The 22,043-nt window shown below is 35.1% G+C and overlaps 2 protein-coding genes across 18 annotated transcripts in view; one reads left to right on the forward strand and one right to left on the reverse strand.

Annotated features, from left to right (window-relative positions):
• DNAJB4 (DnaJ heat shock protein family (Hsp40) member B4) overlaps positions 1-10,154 on the reverse strand; it is a 35,667-nt gene extending 25,513 nt beyond the window's left edge. The window contains exons 1-2 of one of the 3 annotated variants that reach the window (XM_081307713.1): positions 10,139-10,154; positions 5,741-5,818 (exon numbers count right to left, since the gene is read on the reverse strand). The gene's annotated coding sequence lies outside the window, so the exon portion shown is untranslated. Of the gene's footprint in view, positions 1-5,740; positions 5,819-9,806; positions 10,095-10,138 lie in introns of those variants that run through there. The other 2 variants (XM_081307711.1, XM_081307712.1) reach the window with 2 other exon arrangements.
• Positions 10,155-10,289: 135 nt separating this feature from the next.
• The window catches only part of FUBP1 (far upstream element binding protein 1), a 32,300-nt gene continuing 20,546 nt past the window's right edge, over positions 10,290-22,043 (forward strand). For 9 of the 15 annotated variants that reach the window (XR_014023740.1, XR_014023741.1, XM_081307709.1 and 6 more), the window contains exons 1-13: positions 10,290-10,549; positions 15,617-15,707; positions 16,476-16,538; positions 17,325-17,363; positions 17,820-17,859; positions 18,384-18,436; positions 18,521-18,592; positions 18,712-18,769; positions 20,637-20,799; positions 20,913-21,011; positions 21,120-21,221; positions 21,471-21,573; positions 21,733-21,833. Coding sequence is in view for 13 of the 15 variants with exons in the window: in XM_081307709.1 (XP_081163835.1) it covers positions 10,430-10,549; positions 15,617-15,707; positions 16,476-16,538; positions 17,325-17,363; positions 17,820-17,859; positions 18,384-18,436; positions 18,521-18,592; positions 18,712-18,769; positions 20,637-20,799; positions 20,913-21,011; positions 21,120-21,221; positions 21,471-21,573; positions 21,733-21,833 (1,104 nt within the window). In the remaining 2 variants the exon portion in view is untranslated. The remainder of the gene's footprint in view (positions 10,550-15,616; positions 15,708-16,475; positions 16,539-17,324; positions 17,364-17,819; positions 17,860-18,383; positions 18,437-18,520; positions 18,593-18,711; positions 18,770-20,636; positions 20,800-20,912; positions 21,012-21,119; positions 21,222-21,470; positions 21,574-21,732; positions 21,834-22,043) is intronic. The other 6 variants (XM_081307703.1, XM_081307705.1, XM_081307707.1 and 3 more) reach the window with 3 other exon arrangements.

Consider the following 22,043-nt stretch of genomic DNA (forward strand, 5'->3'; position numbering starts at 1 on the left):
AACTTTTCCTACTTCAACTTTTCAATCCATTGCTTAATAAATGTCTAAAAGCAAATAAATAATCTGCAAAGTGATTCTTGATTTCATTCAATATTCACTCAATTAGAATATGTGCCAAAAAGATGGAATACTTGCTTATTGTGTTCACTTCTGGATCGCCAATATTTTTATTGGATTGAATAAATTAATATACTAATAAGCAAGCTTTATGTTAATTCTCAGTTGAATAAGAATCCTCTTGCCCTTCAGAGTTCAGCTCCAATTTAAATCTCTTGATCTTTTTCTAAGCACATACTTAAGGATCAGAGTTTAGAAGAAATAAAAAAATAATAGCTGTCTGGGAAAAACATTTATTTTAAGCTTCATATACTTCTAAAATTTATTTTTAATAAATTTTATCTTGAAAAATTAGTATTGTATCCTTAGTTGCTACAATTAGATAATGTAGCATAAATGATGATGATGATAAACTACAGGAAAACTCTAATTTCAGATGTTTCTAAAACATTTAATTCCTTTTTCCTCTCAAGTTCATATTCCTTCAAATAGATTTTTTTTAAATGAAGGAGGCCATCAGTTAATGTGAAGTAACATAAAATAGCAAACAAAATCAGAAGGCAAATTCCAAAGAGATCACTGCTATAAATAGACATGGAAATGTCAGCACAGAAGCAAAGTTCTACTAAAAACAACACAACTGTTATCCCAAGTGAGTCTTAAATCTTATACCCACCCAGTTAAAGATTTTATTTCACTTGGTAAAGATCTTCAGTATTTCAATAATCTATTTCCAAAAGGAAATGCTGTAAGACAGATGTCCTGATTACAAAAAAACAAGATGCTTCTGGTTCTGCACAGATTCTTCTTCTTCTTGTACTTAATGAGAAAATCTCCTTCATCCCAAAACTGCTGCTTCATATAGAAGACAACTCATGAAATAAAGAGCACTGAATAGGAATCTAGCATTGGCTCTGTAAATAATTTTGTCACTTTATACAAGACACTCAAGCAATCTGGGTCACTGTTTCCTCCACCGTAAAACAAAAGAAATGGATTTTCCAAAACTCATATTTTAAGAAAAATTTGAGTGAAGTCACCCTCCAGTGCCATCTTGCCTCAAATGCCCTCAATATTCATAACCATATATTCTAAAATTTGCTGAGCTTTAAGTTTGTAAGAAAATGATAAGTAGGAGATAATAAGGAATTCAACTTAATAGTTATTAAGATTTTGCCAAGATAAAAGCACTAAGCTCTACTGGGCATACCAAAGAGTAAGACCCAGTCTTTGAGCAGTCCTCTTTTAAAGAGAAAGGAATAAGGACAAGATCCTTGTATTCAGAGCATTTACTATAATTCATCTGGGGGAACAAAATCTAACTCAGTTTAACTGTCCAAACATTTATTAAGTACTTTTTGTGTAAAAGGGAAGTTTTCAGTTTTTCATGAGCTTACGAATAATGCTCCCTTTCTAAAAAATAAGAAATGCAGATTCCTCAAAACATGATTCATTAGGGCTGTTGTCTGCACTTCAAAAGATGACATTGGTAGTTGGTTAAGAAACACTACCCTAACCTACATTACAAAAAGTTGATAGGACTCTCAATATGTAAATTTTGGCACCTTAAAATTTTTAAGAATCATCTAAAAAAGCAGGCAGCTTCAAAATGAAGGCCACAGGGAATGGCTTTTCTAAGATAAGCACAGATACAAGGCAAAGAAAATATATGATTGGCTAAGATGGAGCAGAAGCCTTATTTGGCTTATGCCAGTGGAAAGTCCCTAGTTAGAGGTTAGTTAACGGTTTCTGTCTGGTTAAGACTACAGTTAGGTTTCAGTTTGTTTATGTGGGAACCCAGGGTGCTGGAGCCATTTAGTTATTAGAGAACTTAAGACTTCAGAGTTTCTTGGCCTGCATTTAACCAGGATTAATTTCAGAAACTTTTAAAGATTTAAATACAGATCAATTAAATCAGTGTCTGGGAGTATGGATTGGAACTAACTCTTCCTTATTTTTTTTTTTGTGTGTGGGGGTGTTGTTTTGATTTTTGTCTTGGAGTGCTGGGAATCAAACCTAGGGCCTTATGCATGTTAGGCCTTGTACATGTTAGGCCAAATGCTTTACACCACTGAAATGCTTTACTTCCTCCTCCTCCTATAAACCGTATCTTCAAGTTTTTATTTATTTATTTATTTGGTAATAGATGAACACAATACCTTTATTTCATTTATTTATTTTTATGTGGTGCTGAGGACCAAACCCAGTGCCTCACATGTGCTAGGCAACTCCTCTACCACTGAGCCACAATCCCAACCCATACCCTCAAGTTCTTAAAAAAAAAAAAGCTGTCTTGCCACTGCAGACAATACTAACTAAAATGTCACCAAAATACGTTAGTCAGGTTAGGTTTCATGGAAAAAAAAAAAAAACAAGGGAGTGGGGGAGGGGAGAAGAGGAGAAAGGGAAAAAGATGTGTATATGTGTGTGTCTACCCTGTGCTGGGATTTGAATCCAGGGGCTGTGCATGCTTAAACAAGTGTTCTATCACTGTTCTATACCACTCCCTCTCCAAATGATAATTTTAATCTGGATTTTTTTTTTAGCCAAAGTTTTAAAAAATGTAATAGAAGAAATAAAAGGAACTGGTATATTAATATCCAATAGGGAAGGGAAAAAAATAATGTTTTGACTACAAAATGAAGAGAGAAAACGTTTTTGTTTGTTTTTGGTACTGAGGATTTAACCCAGGGGTCTTAACTACCAAGCCACATCCCTAGCCCTTTTTATTTTTTATTTTAAAACAGGGTCTCACTGAGTTGCTGAGTCTGGCCTCAAACTTGTGATCCTCCTGCCTCAACCTCCGGAGTCACTAAGATTGCAGGCATGTGCCACCATGCCTGCCTGTTTTAGACATTTTGTTTTTAGAAAACGTGCAAAATAAAAGTCTTATAGATAGCTAAGCAGACACAGGTTTGGAAACACACTGGGGTTAATACAGGACCAATTTAAAGTAAATTAAAACTACATATATATATATACACATACATACATACATGACCAATTTAAAGTAAATTAAAACTACATATATATATATATATATATATATATATATATATATATATATATATCAGGAGGGCCTGGCATACAATTTAGCTAAAATTACTCAAGAAATGGGTGTTAAGGCCAGATTTTTGAGACAGATGCTCTGAAGGGCCCGAAATTTTCAACCTAGCATTATAACCCTAAGTAATGGGAAGCTGTGAGTGTTATGTCTTACCATACCAAGTAAGGGCAGAAAGCTCTGAACTTTTCAATTTCCTAAATAATGATGCTGTGTTGTAGCTTCTTTGATCTTGGTTAAAGGACAGATCCTACCAACAGCTATATGCAGCTAGCCAAACAAAACATACATATATTCAAAGAAGCCCTTTTGTATGATATAGAAAGAAGTTCTTTCTCTCATTAGACGTGAAGAACACTGTACAGCTGGAAATGACATTTTGGCTACCCACTAGATATTCCTTCTACCTTCAGAGAAAGGTCCCAAGAAGCAAAAAAAAGTGTGTCATGTTTTCATAAAGGACCTTTGTTTCAAGCATTAACAGTTCTAAAATATAAACTATAAAGAATTTTACTCAGAATTCTCAAGAGTCTGATCTCTGGAAGTTGTAATATTTTCTAAAGATATCTGATATGCAGAAAAACAGTACAGATACTGTTTTCCCATGTTACCACACAGCATTATTGGTGCTTTGTGGTAACATGGGAAAAAAGTAATCAATCTGATCCTTGCCTTGAAAAGACTATTTTATAATAGACTACAAACATTATCAACCCCTAAGTAACGTATCTGAAAAATAACACTAATATATATAGACATCCCTCAGTATCTGAGGATTGGTTACAAGATCCCCCTCAGATACTAAAATTCAAGAACATTCATATAAAATGGTATTTAGTATTTGCATATAACCTATATACATACCCCCCTGTATATAGATATAGATTTGGGTATGTGCTCTAACACTGAGCTATATATCCAGTCCCTTCATATATATATATATTTTTAAAGTCATCTCTGGATTATTAATAATACCTAATTGTAAATGCTTTGTAAATAGTTGCAATATTGCATTGTTCAGAAATAATGACAAGGAAAAAAGTCTGTGTATGTTCTATAAAGACAGAATTTTTTTTCTGATTATTTCTGATCCATGGTTGGTTGAATCCACAAATGCAAAATCCACAGAGGGCAGACTACATATGTAGGCATATATAGAAACATACCATATAAAGTGTTATATACTTTAATAACCCATCCAATGTAACAATAGAAAACAGGATTATATCATGTGACATGAGTTCATTAAATTTTGCAAATTAAATCCATTATTTTTTCCTTATATAAAGAGCTGCCTTCTCATGAAGAATTTTGGTCTAGGTCTTGATTAAAAATGAATGCAAATATTTTAAAGATTCAAATAAAAATGCTAATTCATGAACCATATCCGAGAAATTACAAAGACATTCATTTTCTTATCCATCTTTTTACAGACAATTCCTTTCTTTCATATCAGGCTGCCCACATTCAAATTGCAGCTTGCAGCTCTAACACTAATATGTTACCCTGGGCAAGTTAACATATCTATACCTCAGCAAAATGAGAGATATTAATAGCCTCTATCTCATAAAGCCTCTTATGAGAACAAATAAACTAGTCCACTTAAAAAACTCAGAACAATGACCATTACATGGTATACACTATTACTATCAGTGTTTTGGACATTATAACCAAGTGGGAATTCCAAATAAACAGCAAATGATACAATGGTAAACTACCATGATACAGCACACAGGAGAATGAATAGAAATCCCTAATTTAGAGTTTCAGACAAGTTTTTTTGGGAAAAAATAGGGAATTACCATACAACAGTAAAATAGAAGTCAAAGGTCAGTTTCTTACAGAGAAAATATACAATAGCTCAAGGGCTCCACAGTTAGGAATATGTGGAATGATTAACAGTAAACAGATGGATTTAGAGTAAATCAATGGTCATTAGCAACATCATAGTACTCTTCAGTCTTCTAATAGCTCTTCAATTAGGACACTCAAATTTGGCATCCAAATCAGAAAAGAAATTTCTGGGAACTCAGGGTGAGATGATACTACAACAATTTCTTTTTCTTTTTCAGTGGTAAAGTAAGACTTAGACACTGACATACATCTCTAGCCTTTTTTAAAATTTTTACTTTGAGACAGGGTCCTGCTCTAAGTTGCTGAGGCTGGGGTCTCCATCTTTTGATCCTCCTCGCTCAGCTTCCCAAATTGCTGAGATTATAGGCATGTACCACATAGTCTGGCTAAGCAATTTCTCAAAGGCAAAAATTTTATTCTTTTACTGTTAGCTACTTTTAAGAAACAGATTAAAATTTTACCCTCTCTTAATGTTATGCCAGTGAAAGAAAGAACTTGTAACCTACCAAAGGGCATACACACTTGATTCTAGATCCTCTGGGACCAAAGCCAGAGTCTTTTCCACAACATTGGGCTGCCTCCAGTTTCAGACACTGATCAAACTGCTATTCCCTACAATGTTCCAAAGTTAGTTACAATTTGTGTTAACAACTTTGTCCTTTAAAATACAAAATATCTCCTGCTTCCATTCACACCATAGTCTAAAATAAAATCCTAGAAACTCAAACAGCATGAAGATCAAAGTCACAAAGATTAATCACTCACCTAATAATCAAATATCTGAATAACATCCTGGACCATCACTTTAAAGTGGCTGCAATTCTCACATTTTCCTGTCTGCATCTGTTGGGATTGTAGACAGGAAAAAGAGAATTGGTTTCAATAACAGACTATAACACAAGAGTATAAGGTTATAAGAGAGCCTTCTGGCTAAAACCTATCAGAATGTATGTGGATATAAAAATGAGGCAGGAAAGCTAGACAATTTTGCCATTCTAAAATGCCTGTTCAAAAACCATAATGGGTTACTTTTCACCATTAGGTATAAATAACAATCTATCAATATTCCACACAGTCTTGAAAAATCCTAACAGTGAAAAGCTGTACTAAGAATGAATCAATTTGGTAAGCAATATTAGAAAGTAAAAGGAAGAAACTTTCTAGTATATTAATAATCCAACTTTTATTTACCTTTTATTCTATTATTTGGCAATTTATATGATATTAGACTTTTCTTAAAAAATTTTTTTCTTAGTTGTTGATAGATCTTGATTTATTTATACGTGGTGCTGAGAATCGAACCTAGTGGCTCACACATGCCAGGCAAGTGCGCTACTGAGCCACAGTCCCAGCCCGCTATTAGACTTTTATAAGTTCAGAACTACGATTTTTCCTTCATCCTGAGGAGAAAATATGGAATACTTATCAGAAGTTAATTTTTTAATATTAAAAGAATTATTTTTTCAGATTAATGCCAGAGTTTTAAAAATTGATTTTAAAATTTCCTTGATAAGAGTGTGATCATCAAACATACTTCAGCAGGACATTCAGCTAATCTCTCAAAGCACGATAAACCAATTTTAGATTATTGTGATATGCCCATGATAGGTTCATTTTTTTTCTTGTTGGTTTTTAATTTTTCTTTTTTATTTTTCATATTCCCATTTTTAAGAGGATTTACACTGGAAAGGGGAATAAGCAGTCAAGATGATTTTATCAGTTTCAATAAAATTAAGCTAGAACAAAGAAGAGTATAAATAGTTTTGAGAAGAGTATATGAACTCAAAACTAACACATATTCAGCTTAGGTAAATCACTAGCAAACTGGCACACTGGCTCATGCCCATAATCCAAGTGACTTGGGAGGCTGAAGCAAGAGAATTATAAATTCATGGCCAGCCTCAGAAACTTAACAAGATCTTGTCTCAAAATAAAAAATAAAAAGGACTGGAGATGTGGTAAAGTGCTCCTGGGCTTAAACCCCAGTATAAAAAAAAAAAAAAAAAATTCATAGTTTTCCCACAATTTGGTTGACTTTGCAGGATTTTGTTTTACCAAAAGTATTTAAATATACTTGTATATATTAAGTGGACTACATGCTTATTTTTTCCTGATCATGCAATACCAAAAAATAAACTGCATTTTTAAAAATATTTTTTTTTAGTTGTAGCTGGACAGAATGCCTTTATTTATTTATTTTTATGTGGTGCTGAAGATTGAACCCAGCGCCTCACATGTGCTAGACTCTACCACTCTACCATTGAGCCACAATTTATATATGAGCCATAACTCCCATTTGCATAGCACTTTATGATTTCTGAAGAGCTTACAGATATAGCTCATTCAAGGATAACGTACATTATGATCACTATGTAGATGTGAAATCAGAAACACATATTAAGCCACCTGCTAAATCAACTAAGCCAGGTGCAGTGGCACATGCCTGTAATCCCAGCAACTTGGGAGGCCCATGCAGGAGGATCGCCAGTCTCAGCAATTTAGTGAGGTCCTAAGCAACTTAGCCAGACTGTGTCTCAAAATTAAAAAATTAAAAGGGCTAGGTGGCTCAGTGGTTGAACATCCCTGGATTCAATCTCTAGTACTAAGGGGGAAAAAAAAACACCTAAAATGGAAAAGCTGAGTTTTTTTCAGCATGCATTCATTCAACAAATACAGAGTGCCAAAACTTTAAGCTAGGTAGAGACAAAATCCCTGCTCTCTAGAAATTTATGTTTTAATGAAAGAGAGACATAAAGAAGTTTACACGTAAAACAAAAAATTATTTCAGATAAATGCCATAAAGAGAACATGGTATCAGACAGTAAGTACAGAATGGCAAGATCAGAATGGTCTAAGGAGTAGCACCTGAAGGGCATATTGGCAAAGGAAAAAACAAGTACAAGGTTCCATAGGCAGGAAGTTCTTGAATAGCAAAGCAGACAAATATTTGGAGTGGAGTTTGTTTTAGACACAGTGGCCCAATTACATGGAACCCTCAGGCCATTCTAAGAGGAGGATTTAAAATGCAATTGGAAATATATAGGTGAGACCTGATTTGTTTTCTATTAAAAAAAATATATTAACCTTCTGTATGAGGAATGAATTGTAAAATCATCAGGAAGAGTTACCTCTCAAGCTTCAAAAATACCCATAATGGTTTATTTCTTGGATAATATTCCTACAGAATGGATACATGGGTGCTTGTTACTTTTGAAACGGTATGTATTACCATAAATTTCTGTACCAAATTTCATAATTTTTTAAAAAGCAAATTTAAGAGATGTAAGAGCAGAAGCAGAGAAATCAACTAAAATGCTGCTTAACCATCCAGAAATGAAGTGATGGTAACTTGTGTTAGGGTGGGAGCAGTAGGGGCAAAAGAAATGAAATTTAGAATATGCATTGTCATTACAGTCAATAGGGTCTTTCTGGATGTAGAGAAGAGGCAGAAACAGAAACCAAGGATGACCAGTACTTATCAATAAGGGGTAATTTTGCCCAAGGCATACATGCAATGTCTGTATCTATTTCGGGTTGTCACAACTGGTGATAGGCCAAAGGGGGGCGCTGGCATCTGCAGGGAGAAGACAAGGAAGCTGCCAAACATACTAGAATAGCAGAACAGTACAGCAAAACAAAGATTTTTCTGGTCTAAAATGTCAGTAGCACTGAAGGTGAGAAATCCTGGTCTAGACTGATTCCAACTTCTTCCCATTCTAGCATATCCATACCTCTATCAAAAAAAAAAAAAAAAAAAAATATATATATATATATTATATATGTACATATATATGTATACGTGTGTGTATAGAGAGGTTCTTACTTTCAATATCTAAATAAAACTAAAATATACATGAAATAAAGGTTGTTTGGGGGGAGGGGGGTAAATTATATAACTCTGGTAAATTATATTGACCAGAAGGCCTAACTGGTATCTAATTAATAAAACATGAAAAAAACAATTACTCATTAATAAATATTCGTTGGTCAGACAAATAAAAATATAAAGTTTCTGTTTAGCAATACACCCAACACTGCTTTTATAGTTTGTTGATATCCTGTAGTCTAATACATTAACTGCTTTCCCAAATACAATTTCCACTTAAAAAAAAAACAAAAACAAAACTTTTTTTTTTTTGGTAGTAGGGGTTGAACCACAGGCTTTTTGCCACTGGGTTACATTCCTATACCTTTTTATTTTGTTAGATTAATTCACGGAAGACCAAAGTACCACAAAGTTGAAGAAGTTCATTTTACCTCATTTTGTTAAAATAGAAGGAAGTTTGGGAAACAGAATAAGAAACCATTGTGGTATATTCAAGTACGAACAGAATGACTTGTAAAATACCCTAACTTGTCTCTGGAACTACTGCTACTAATAAATAAAATATGCTCGCTAAGTTCTGAAAAGAAAAAATCTGAAATTATTTGGTAAATATATTAATAGAAATTTCCCCCGGCCCCCCCAAAATCAGTTAGTCCAGGGATGACAATCCGAACATGACCTTACATTTGAGTACACACAGATGAATGGGAAAAACAGAAGCCACAAAATCAATTCTGGGCAAGAAACGGACGTTAAATTATAAGGACCTCAATAAAAATGGTCAGGGACCCACAACCTATATTATCAATTCTGATTAACACCGATTTTTATAAGTAATCGCGTTTTCAACAGACAGTCATTGTCAGCCTGCTCATTCACTAACTTAAAAAACGTGGAAATCAGCTCGATAATTTATAATAGACTTCCAACCTCAGTTCATCCCCAGTTGTGATAAAACTCCAAAATCTTGACAGCCTAGAGGTAAATACAGGGACGCTTTACTACCCTGAAAATCATGCTGGGTTTCCACTAAGCCAGGCAGGCGTTTTCAGAAGCATAGCCGCACGGCGTCCGGGGCGCGCTTCTCCCAGGCGCTCTCCGGGCCGCGGTGCTCTCGAGACACTGTTGCGTTGTCGTCACGCCCCTCGGCGTCAAGCCCTTCCTCGCCGATACACAGAATAACCCCTGGCGGAAATTTTTCCGCACTACCTTCCAGAGGCAGCGGCTGGTAAGCAACAATTACTCTTTTTCCTTCATGTTTTCTGCAACCCAAACCCAACGGCCGGCTCCGCGCCAGTTCTACCCACCAACCCGAAGAAACAATTACCCAGCCTCACCCCAACAACGCGCGGAAAGGAGGCGCCAAGATAAACCATATTCTCGCGAAACTTTAAACCCACTCTCGCGACGCTCTCTACTGCTCCTTCTTTCTCAGCCCCACCCCCCACGGCAGCACGTCGCCTCAGAAACATCGCGGGATTTCCATCTTTCAGTCTCCGCCCCTTTACGGCACGATGGTCGCGCAAGAATGTGATAGAAGCTCGACGGTCGCCATTTTCTTCCTTTCTTAGCAGTTAGCTGAGAGGAGGTCTCTGTGAAGAAGCGGCAGCGGCTCTTGTAGTGTAGCCATGGCAGACTATTCAACAGTGCCTCCACCCTCCTCTGGGTCAGCTGGTGGTGGTGGTGGCGGCGGTGGTGGAGGAGGAGTTAACGATGCTTTCAAAGATGCGCTGCAGAGAGCCCGGCAGGTAAGTCTGGATCGCACGGCGAGTTCCCGAAAGCCCACGGTAATTGGCCCGCTGACTGTGTAGGCCGCTATCTCTTCCAGCGTGAGGAAGAGGAAAGAGGTGCTCTTCCGGGCTGAAATTTGAGAAGATTCACGTTGTTCTACGTTGATAATAGCGATCGGAGACCAGAACTCAAGTTTTGTGTTCTTAGCGTTGGAACTCCAACGCATGGTACTCCGAGATGGCATTAAGTCTCGCCCAGTTCTGCAGTACTAGCACTTCCAACAAGTTAGCTCAGCCTCCCCTCCCTCTTCCTTAGAACGAATGCCTTTTTTCATGGTATGAAGCGCGTGTAGTTTTACACAATAGGATGGAAGGTTCTGGTAATTAGTTTGGGAAAGGGCTAGGGTCCGTCTACAGGAGTCTCAGGTAGTAAGGGAAGGGATTTGTCATTAAAGCAGTCTTTTCAGCTTCCAGCTCTTTTGAGCTCTCCCTCCCAATTAAAGCAGCTTTCGGTAATGTTCACCTTCATTTCTACAAGGAAGCGATTCTAGAAAGCACCAAGCACCTTCCTATGGGCGGGATTTGTGTGTGAGTCCTTCCTCCTTTCTCAAAATGGCCTCAGGCCCATTATACCCGCGGTTTCAATTTGAATCTGCCTCTCTGTTCAGAGTCGTAAATTGACCAGACCTCTTTGTATTACGTAGGTGCGTACATTTGCCCTGAAGGCACTTCTTTCCCAGGCTAAAGCCATTTTTAAAAATGGTTTATGTGCTCCCGGAACCTGGAAGATTACTTAACTTGAATGTTCTTTTTAGATGTCCCCTGATGCGCTTATACTTTAAAATATGTGATATTGGTGCGGTCTAGTCTCTAAACTAAGGTCGGAATATGTACTAGGTGCTAGGCATTTTAGACCAGTGTCAGGCGAACGGTAAGTGGAAACCAGTTTTGATGGTTAGGAGTTCACTTCATTAACTTTTTACCTACCAGCAGGATTGAGGCAAAAATCAAAATCTATAGTGAACAAAAGTTCATCATTAAAACTAGTTGTGCATTTTTTAAACTACAGAGTATTTTTTTAAAAAGCAGTTGAAACATTTATGTACCAAACAGAAACACTGTTAGCAAGTTTTAAATAAGATTGGGTTGGAAGACTTAGCAGTCTTTATTAAAACTAGTATTTTGTGCCACACTATTCATAGACATAGGGGTTTTTTGTTTTTGTTTTTTGGCACTTGGTGCTGGGGATGGAACCTCACATGCCTGGGCAAGGTCCCTACCACTGAGCTATATCCTCAGCCAGAGACTGGAAATTATTTTAAGGTATGAATTGGATTCTCTCACTTTTTAGAATCTGTGATATAGTCAGAGAACCAAAGGCAAGTAACAGAATTTCTGCATTTAATGTTTTCGTTTATACGCCTGTAGACAAAATATGGACACTTAATTCATCAGCTTGTTCTCATAAAGCATTTCTGCTGTGAGTCAGGAACTGTAAAGGAATACGGGATAAGGGGTTGTTCAAGGCATTGGAGAATGAGTTTGACCAATAAAGAAAAAGCATCATGTGCAAAGGTATAAGGATTTTGGGAATGGCCAGAACCCAAGAGTGAAGTTATTGGAACATAGTATTGAGTGGAGCAAGGAAGGTGGAAAGAGGTGAGAAAAATACAGATGGATCAGATATGATAGACTTTGGGTTGCTAACAAGCTTGATTGTGGTAATAAGAAAATGGTGGTGTAATACTGCAGGTGTCCATCATATCTGACATTTCAGGTTTATGACCATGAACTCCCATAAGACCTTGCCAATAGTTGGTACTCAATACTTTCTGAGTTTTGTTTTGACAATAATATATTCTTTAAAAATGCATGTTATTAGCTATATCAGATCCTAGGTCTACAGAAGTTGTATATCTTGTTGGTCTCCAGGCACATTTTTCACAAGTAGAATGCAACTATATTTGACCCAAATGCATTTTTTTAATCAAATATTTGTGGACCCTGCCTTAAATTTGAATCATGTATGCTAATTTGTCATGATAACTAGCAATTTGTTGAGGCTATGCTACATGTTAAACTCAGAGCTAAACATATCTTGTTGATTAATTTGATTTTTGCCATCTTGCCACAAGGTAGGTGTAGAGACTTTTTTACCATTTCATTATATGCAAATGTGGTAAATGACAGTTTTAGAAAGAAATAAGTAAGATCAGTTCCATGTCTCCACCAAAAACATAAGAGGCATGTAGTGGACTGAAAGTTGGCATTTAGATAGTTATCTTCTGAGAACTGGCTTTTTTAAAAAACTAAAATTGGGGCTCAGTGGTAGAGCACTTGCCTAGCAAGTGTGAGGCACTCGGTTTGATCCTCAGCACCATATAAACAGAATAAAGGTTTATAACAACTTAAAAAAAAATACTAATCTGTTGAGTTTCCTATTGACTTCAAAATTCTTGGATTTTAGGGATGGCCAGTGAAGAAGGTGGAAATGCTTAAAACATACATATATGTATGAAAGCAGAGTAGAGTAGGGTCCAAATAGAAAGTTTGGATTATTCAATGTTATTATTAGTGCATTATAGCTATATATGATGGTGGAGTTCATTTTGATATTCACCTATGCATGGAATATAATTTGTTGCATTTCAATCCCTATGCTTCCACTTTCCCTACCCTCCTTCCTCTCACTGTTCCCCTTTACATACTGGTGATCTGCTTATTGTATGCTTGGATTATTTTTGTATATTTTCAAAGTAAGAAGTTCCCACACTTAATGTATAGAATTGAGTATATCAGGAAGTTAGTTGGTTTTTAGGAATTCTATCTTTTAAATTAACCCTCTTTGTAATAACTTAGAAAATATATTTGATCAAATCTCTTAATATTTATACTAAAATCTTTAATGTCTTTGTATTTACTCTGTTTTTGAGATATTACTGGTTCTTTGAGCGAACTAAGTATCAACTTTCATTTTCATATGCATAGTTGTAGAACCATTCCATGATTAGAAATGTTTAGTAAATTATGTACAAGTAAGTATTCTTTCTGTGGAAGTTCCTTAAAGTTCAAGGCGTGTTGCTTTGCAAATTCAGAGCTTTGTAAATGCCATTTACTGTATAAGTTCTTAAAATGCTAACTGTTTTGAGATTGAAGGAGTTCAAGTATGATTAGGGAAATTTTGAGGAAGGAAATAAGATTAAATTGTATGCCCAAAGATGAAAGTAGGCTTCTTAGGGGGAAAAAATGAAAAATGGATAAGGAAGTTTGCATTCATCAAAGCTTTAGAATCAGGGAAATCAAATTATGTGCCTTTTATATCATGCATTTTAATAATATACCCTGTGTTGTAGGTATTTGCATTTATGGATGAGGAAAAGGTAAATCTAGGAAACCTGGAAAGATAGTTATTATGTGGAATACGATACATACTGGCTTTAAGTGATCCATATTTGATTTAAGACACCAATATCCTTGAATATACTCAGCCTCTCCAGTGTCCTGATTATACACAAATGTGAAGCAGTTGGATTAGTTCTTTTAATCCCACATCAGGATCTCTTGGGAATTTCAGTCACCAACAGTTGTTTTTTTTTTTTTTTTTTTTTTTTTTTTAAACATGGATGATTTCAGACACAAAGTTCAAATGATATGATTAAACCCTCATAAGTCCATCACACATCTTTAATGATGAGTATAATACAGAGTATTGTGGAGTTTGACCTTTGCCAGTAATAATAGTTCCATTTTTCTTTTCATAGAAGAATGCAATAAATGCCCATTGGCTGTGCCCTGTTTGTGACTTCAAGCTGGTATTTCTTATATGGAGTTGGTTTAATCAAATAAAATTGTGTGCCCCACACCACTTACTGTTCTACCACTGAGCCAAATTCCCAGCCGTTTTGTTGTTAAGATAGGATCTTGCTAAATTGCCTAGACTGGCCCCAGATTTGTAATCCTCCTGCCTCAGCCTTCTGAGTAACAGCAATTACAGGAATGCACTGGCTGTCCCACTGTTTGTGGGTGGCAGAGGATACTGGGGATTAAACCTAAGGCCTTGTACATACTGGGCATGCACTGTACCCCAGCCCTTTTATTTTGAGACAGGATCTCATTAAGATGCCTTGAATTGAGATTCTCCTACCTCAGCCTCTCAAGTAGCTGGGATTACAGGCACACATCCGACTGGTTGCCCCACTCTTAAAATTAACACTTATTTAAGAGAATGGCTTTTTTGAGAGATTGAACCCAGGGGTATTTAACAACTAAGGCATGTCCTGAGCCATTTTTTTTATTTTGAGACAAGGTCTGGCTAAGTTGCTTAAGGCCTAAGTTGCTGGGGCTGGCTTTGAACCTGGGATCCTTCTGCCTTAGCCTCCTGGGCCACTAGGAGTGCACCATCATGAGGAAAGCCTTTTAAAAAGAATTATGATTTTCCAGCTAAGATTTTCTTAGACTAGAGCTCCCTAGGCTCCAGCATTTATTCTTAGAATAACATTGTCTAGTGGAAATATAATGCAAGCTCTGTATTTTGTTTGACCCAACATACACAAAATATTATCCTTCCAATGTGTGTTTAATATAAACTTTTCAGATGTTTTATATTCTTCCATTAATTGCAGTTTTTCAGTATCCCAAGTGCATGTTTTACACTTACAGAGCATGCCGGTTTGGACTGACCACAATTTAAGTACTCAGTAACCACATGTGTCTACTAACCATTTAATTAAGCACCATAGTACTACAGTCCTAGAAGTGGTCACATGCTCTGTGATCACAAACATCTTTAAAAGCCATGGGGGGAAAATATGGAAAGATAGCATTAGGATCCAGATTTTCTTCAAAACTAGTCTTTTTCCTTAACGATGACTGATTTCAGCTACTTTGTTAATTCTTATATGGATGTATTGGAAGCTTCATTTCAGACCATGATTGGTTGTTAACTGTGTGAAGTATTAATAATATTGATAAATTTGAACTATGGTTTTAGTTTGCCATTGTATCAAGTGACTTTGCTTTTGTGAGCTGAATAATTTATAGTAGTTTGTTGCTATCCTTGGTAATGGTGTGTTTTTGTTTTTTAAGATTGCAGCAAAAATTGGGGGTGATGCTGGTACATCATTAAATTCAAATGACTATGGTTATGGGGGACAAAAAAGACCTTTAGAAGATGGAGGTAAGTTATAGCCATAAGTAATTTTAATTGTTTCAGAAAGCATTTAGTTGAAATTATTTTCAATATTTGTTATGATTCCTAAAATTGTAAGGTTTATATTAGCTTCAAAAGTAAAGTGGGGAAAGGGAGACCTAGACAAGGTAGGTAAAATTTGATTCAACTAGAAAGTTTTGTCTTAGTAGAAAACAAGTTGATTTTTCCCTCTTAGCATTGTGCCAGATTGACAGTTTGCACAGACTTCTCATTAATACTGAAAACAAAACTATAAACAGTTTAGGAAACACTTTACTGTTTTTTTCTTATGTGAATGAATTTTTATATGCTGTATTTTCATCATTTTACTATTTCAGGTTTCATTTTACAGATTAAGATTTCTGTAGTTTGCTATCCTGGTGTGCTTCTTGTAGGTTATAACACTTTTATGTTATTTTGTATTTCAGGTTTAATTTTAAATGTGGATTAAAACAGTGGATTTATAGTTTTCTATTTAAGAAAAATAATTGTTGAAGCTTCTGAACTTAGAAATATGTACATTTTTTGTTTTAGGTTTGATTATAAATTTTGATACACTTTCTTTGGCCCTTTTTTTAAAGGAGGATTCTGACTGAGCCCAAAGAATATGTATTTGTAGCTTTGACCAGGAGTACTTGGTTTCCTCTTATTTAAGTGTCTTTCATATTTGTAGTGAGGTTTTTAATATTTTTTTTAAAATGAGCTAATGATGCTTCAGATGTTGTATGTAATGTATTCTTTTTATTTTATGTGTAGATGGCTCTTGGACAAGTCCGAGCAGTACAACACACTGGGAGGGAATGCCCTCTCCTTTTAAAGGCAGGAATTTTTATTTATTACCTGTGTTTAGTATGTAAACGTGAAATAAACCAGTGGATTCTTAAATGGACACAAACTTTCTTTTGGATTGTGTCTGAATTTTTGCTGCACAACAATCTTTATTTTATGTTTAATCATTTAAATTTGAAGGGGGGGAGGAGAAGATAATTCAATCAGCTATAGGTTGTCTGTTGTAAGGTATGCATTGTATTCATCTCTAATGGATTTAGATAAAGATAGTCATGTAGTTGCTTTGAATTCTGAAGTTTTACACAGTGAAATGTTTACAGATAATAGAACAGTTTAGATTGAGATTGCCTTGTAATGTGATTTTTTTTCTTTTCCTTTTTGAATCTAGTTTTGTGGTCACTGTCAAATACACTCAACTTTGGATATATCAGATTTTTACATTTCGATAGCCCACCCTCCCCCCACCTGGCTTTTAGTACCTACAGTGGAAGCATCATTAGCCAATAGCATGTGATGTTTTGCTAGTAATCAAGATACTTTGTCTTATATATCATTCTAAAGTGTCTTAACACATTAAGGTCAGTGATTTGATATAATGAAAAGTTTTTTTTATAATGTCTGTGCATTTTTTAAACAGAAGGATAATGAAAGACTAGTTTTTCGTTAGATTATTGGGAGTAAGTTGAGGTTTGGCAATTTTGGTTCAAGTAATAAACCATTCTACCAGATTTTTAATAAATGTTTATAACTATTTACTCTTTGGCGGGAGGAGCTTTGTCCTTACTGGCAAAAATTGAAAGACTCTTAATTTTTCAGATCAACCAGATGCTAAGAAAGTTGCTCCTCAGAATGACTGTAAGTATTAATTTAAGCTGGGTTTTAAAAGTACCTGAATTTTAATATTGAGGGCTTATTTCTATTTTTAGTGAGTATTTTTGAAATTTGATTGGTATTTTAGAATGTGAAGCCTGAATTCCCTTGTAAATATATGCCTTTCCTTTATATTTTATTCCTTTTAGCAGTCCTTATGGCCAGGCATATATAAAGATTGATTTCTAGGCTATTATAAATGTTATTTAACTGTTCTATTTCTTAATCTATGCTTGTATCACTTGGATAAGGAAAGTTTTGTGCTTTTTGTTAATATATTTGCCCTTTCACTGTCTTTCTCATAAATTGTCAATGTTGATTGAAATCATCTACATAAAATTGTATTCTCTCCAGAATGTTCTTGCATCAGGGGAAGTTTAGAATGTCTGATTTGATTGTTGTTAAAAGTAAATTTTGAATTTTTATTTAATTTTTTGATAGCTTTTGGAACACAGTTACCACCGATGCATCAGCAACAAAGGTATAGTCAAAAGCTTTTTTAAAAGTACTTTGCAAGTGTGAATTGAACTATATGTACAAACATAAGTTAATGTTTAGTGAATATATGTCAATATTTTTTTTTTTGCATATGTAGTTCATTTCCTTCTATTGGGAAGACGATACAAAGGGATGAGGTCTTTAGTTTGTTTTGTTGTTTTGAGAGAGATCCATTTGAGATTTGGCAAAACAGGTGGAATAGATTACATTTTAGAAGAGCTAAGGTGAATTAAAATGACATTTCCTGAACTTCATCCTAACTCCTTTGCCATTCATGCCTTTAGACTATTCAGTTCACCATCTCTTCCTCATTTAATAGGTATCACTTTATTTAAGATTCTTAATTTAACTATACTACACAAAGAATAAGACCATATTTTGCCAAAATTATGTGCTTGGAACCTTAGTTTAAGCCATTAGGAAGCATTAGACTTAAATTTAGATTACCTTTTATATATAAACATTATCTTTTCTTGAAGGAAATTTTTAGTTACTCTTATTTCTTAGCAGATCTGTAATGACAGAAGAATACAAAGTTCCAGATGGAATGGTTGGATTTAGTAAGTAACCTATATTTAAGTTTTGAAAACATAAAGCATACTTTGTATTCTTTCGGCAAATAATTTTTCTTTTTTTTTAACTAGTAATTGGGAGAGGAGGTGAACAGATCTCACGCATACAGCAGGAATCTGGATGCAAAATACAGATAGCTCCTGGTAATTATTTTCTTGGTATTTTCAAAGTGACTAGAAAATGTGTATTATTTTTAAGCTGCTAGTTATAATGATGCAACTTGTTAGTATTTTCTTGACCTAAAATTTTATTTTATTTGTAGACAGTGGTGGCCTTCCAGAAAGGTCTTGTATGTTAACTGGAACACCTGAATCTGTCCAGTAAGTATGAAAATCTTAAGTCTACTTAGAGTAATAACATGAAGACTCTGAACTTTGTCTTTGCTCTTAAACTGCTTCAACGCCATTGTCTTCTTCTCCCCTTCCCTGAAATTTAACTCTTCAAAATTTATACCTCATGTCTTTCTTGATTAGGGTTCACTCTCTGAGCCATGGAACACAGAAAATTACTAAAACCAATTTTGTATCTACTGCAATCTCTACTTTGGGGCCTGGAGAAAAATACATACAACCACACTGATTGGTGTTACATAAAACTCATAACCATTAAGCTCAACTCAAGTAGATCCACTGCACATTTCAAATCTTCAGCATCGAACCCCTTCTTTCCCACCAAAGTTCATTTAGCAAGAACATAGAAACAAAATGTTAGGAAGTTTTCTACCTCATTTTTCCACTAAAACTTTAACAGTCTTCATTTCTACTCTATATGCACAGTACTCAGATACAGATCTTGCTTATCCTTACAATTCAACTGACTTTCTCCTGCATCAGTAGTTTTTTTCCTTTTTTAAGGTAATTTCTAATAACACGTTGAAAGTCTATCCATCTTAACAAAAACATCTTTGAAGCCTCACATTATATTTATCTAAAGGTCCCTTAAGAGTTGCTATGCTTAGGTTATCATTTATTCATTTTCATTTTCTCTTGAACTTATTCATCATTCCAACCATTCTGCTGAAATTTCTTTTTCCAGCATTACAGTGTGCCACCACGTCCTTCAGCCTGTCAGCAGTATTTGACACAGTGAACCTCCTTGAAATACTAGATTTATTTGATTTTTGAGGCACCAACTTATCTGATTTTTCTTAGTGGTTCTGCTTTGTCTTCTAGGCCTTAAAACATGGAAATGCCCTAAAAAAATATATCAATGCTTGCTCAATAGATGACTTCATTTAGTCTTTTAAATTACATGTGATAAATGAGTTTATATGCCATGAGTTTTATATTTTCCAGCATTTTCAGTCCTTTTTCTAAATTGTCTTCATTCTTTTTTGTTTTTGTGGTCAATGGACCTTTATTTTATTTATTGATAAGTGGTGCTGAGAATCGAATGTGTAATTCTTACACATTCTAGGCAAGTGCTCTCTGCCACTGAGCCAGAGCCACAGCCCCAACCCCAACATGTCTTCATTCTTGAGGCCTCCTTTATCTGTTTTGTATGTACATGTACACATGCTTACATTCTCTTTGTCCTGCTTTGATTTTCTTTATAGCACCTAAGAAATGATGTTATTTATTTGATATATGCTATTTTATGGATTTAATGAAGTAAAGTCAGATTAAGTAAGCAGAATTGTGATTTTAAAGTGTAAATGGGCTGGGATGTATCTCAGTTTAGAGCTTCTGCTTTAATATGCCTTAGGCCTTTGGTTTAATCCCCAGCACCAAAGGAAATTAAATAATTTAATTTTTTGAGGAATCAGCTAAATTCTGAGATAACTTTAGAATTTGAGCACTTCCTGAAAACTTTTGGACTGTTCTCAAAAATAAGTCATGTATCTAGAAATTTATTACATAGTGGTGACCCACCTGTAATTCCAGCCATGCAGACGGCTGAGGCAGAAACACTGGTTGCAAATTAAAGGCCAGACTGGCTACCTTAATGAAATGAAAATGGCCAGTTAGGGATGTAGCTCAGTAGAAGAGTCTTACCCAGGTGAAGGAAGTAAACAGAGAATCTAAGTTTTATTGCCAAGTCTCAATCTTGGCTCTTGGGCATTTTATAATTAAAAGTATAGTAAGTAACTTTGAAGCATCTATTAGAATAGGATTACTTGATATATGATGTCTCTTTTGGGGTAAGCTTGGGTCTGCTAAACTTCATTATTTTATATGAATTTAACAGATCAGCAAAACGGTTACTAGATCAGATTGTTGAAAAAGGAAGACCAGCTCCCGGATTTCATCATGGTGATGGACCTGGAAATGCGGTTCAAGAAATCATGATTCCAGCTAGCAAGGCAGGATTAGTTATTGGAAAGGGAGGAGAGACTATTAAACAACTTCAGGTATGATTATATTGTAAAATGTTAAAGCTTTTAATCTACTTTGAAGCTAGTTTTTTTTTTTTCCTTTTCCTTTCCCCTTTTATTGACTCATAGAATTTTTATTATTTTAATAGGAACGGGCTGGAGTTAAAATGGTTATGATTCAAGATGGGCCTCAGAACACTGGTGCTGATAAACCTCTTAGGATTACAGGCGACCCATACAAAGTTCAAGTAAACTTCACTTTATCCTTTATTAAGGGGTTGAATGGGTTTAGACACATGAAGAATTAAAATGTTTTAAGACTGGCTTTTTAAGTCATCTATGTTTTTCTACTTTAGCAAGCCAAGGAAATGGTGTTAGAATTAATTCGTGATCAAGGTGGTTTCAGAGAAGTTCGAAATGAGTACGGGTCAAGAATAGGAGGAAATGAAGGGATTGATGTAAGTAAAGAAACCAATCAGAAATGGTTATATGGTAATATATAAATATAGTAGTGTTTTTCCTGTTTGGGATTAGATAGCCTTCTTTAACATTTTATCCCTTTTTTACTTTATACTTTACCAGACTGTGTTCTGTATCTTATTACTGTACTGGATATATATTTGATATATATCCTGTTGTGATTTGATGCAGATTAATTCTGGGGAAATTTCTTTTTATATACATATACTTTGTTTTCTTTGCATAAGGTTCCGATTCCAAGATTTGCTGTTGGCATTGTAATAGGAAGAAATGGAGAGATGATCAAAAAAATACAGAATGATGCTGGTGTTCGAATTCAGTTTAAGCCAGGTGAGTACATATATTTAATCTTTTAAGTATTGGTAACAGCTAGTTTGGGGGGTTTTGGGTTTTTTTGGTGGTGCTAGGGAGTGAACCTAGGGCCTTGTGCATGCAAGGAACAGCTAGTTTTGACACACATTTAATGTTTAATTTCTATTTGTTTCAAAGATGATGGAACAACACCTGATAGAATAGCACAAATAACAGGACCTCCTGACCGATGTCAGCATGCTGCAGAAATTATTACAGACCTTCTTCGAAGTGTTCAGGTTTGATAGAAAGTTATTATTTCATTTTGTTTGCATTAGAGAAGTATTTTCCTTTATATCTGAAAGTGCCCCTTATATTTTGTATTATAGTCCACTTGATATTACTTTATTAATCACTAGAAAGTGTAAACTGCTTTAAGGGAGTAACCTCTTGGAGCAGAATAAGTATCCTCCCTTACTCACCCAGTATAAAAAAAATAGAAGTTATTG

The sequence above is a fragment of the Spermophilus citellus genome (genome assembly GCF_964194105.1).
Source record: "Spermophilus citellus genome assembly, chromosome: 9".
Taxonomy (NCBI): domain Eukaryota; kingdom Metazoa; phylum Chordata; class Mammalia; order Rodentia; family Sciuridae; genus Spermophilus; species Spermophilus citellus.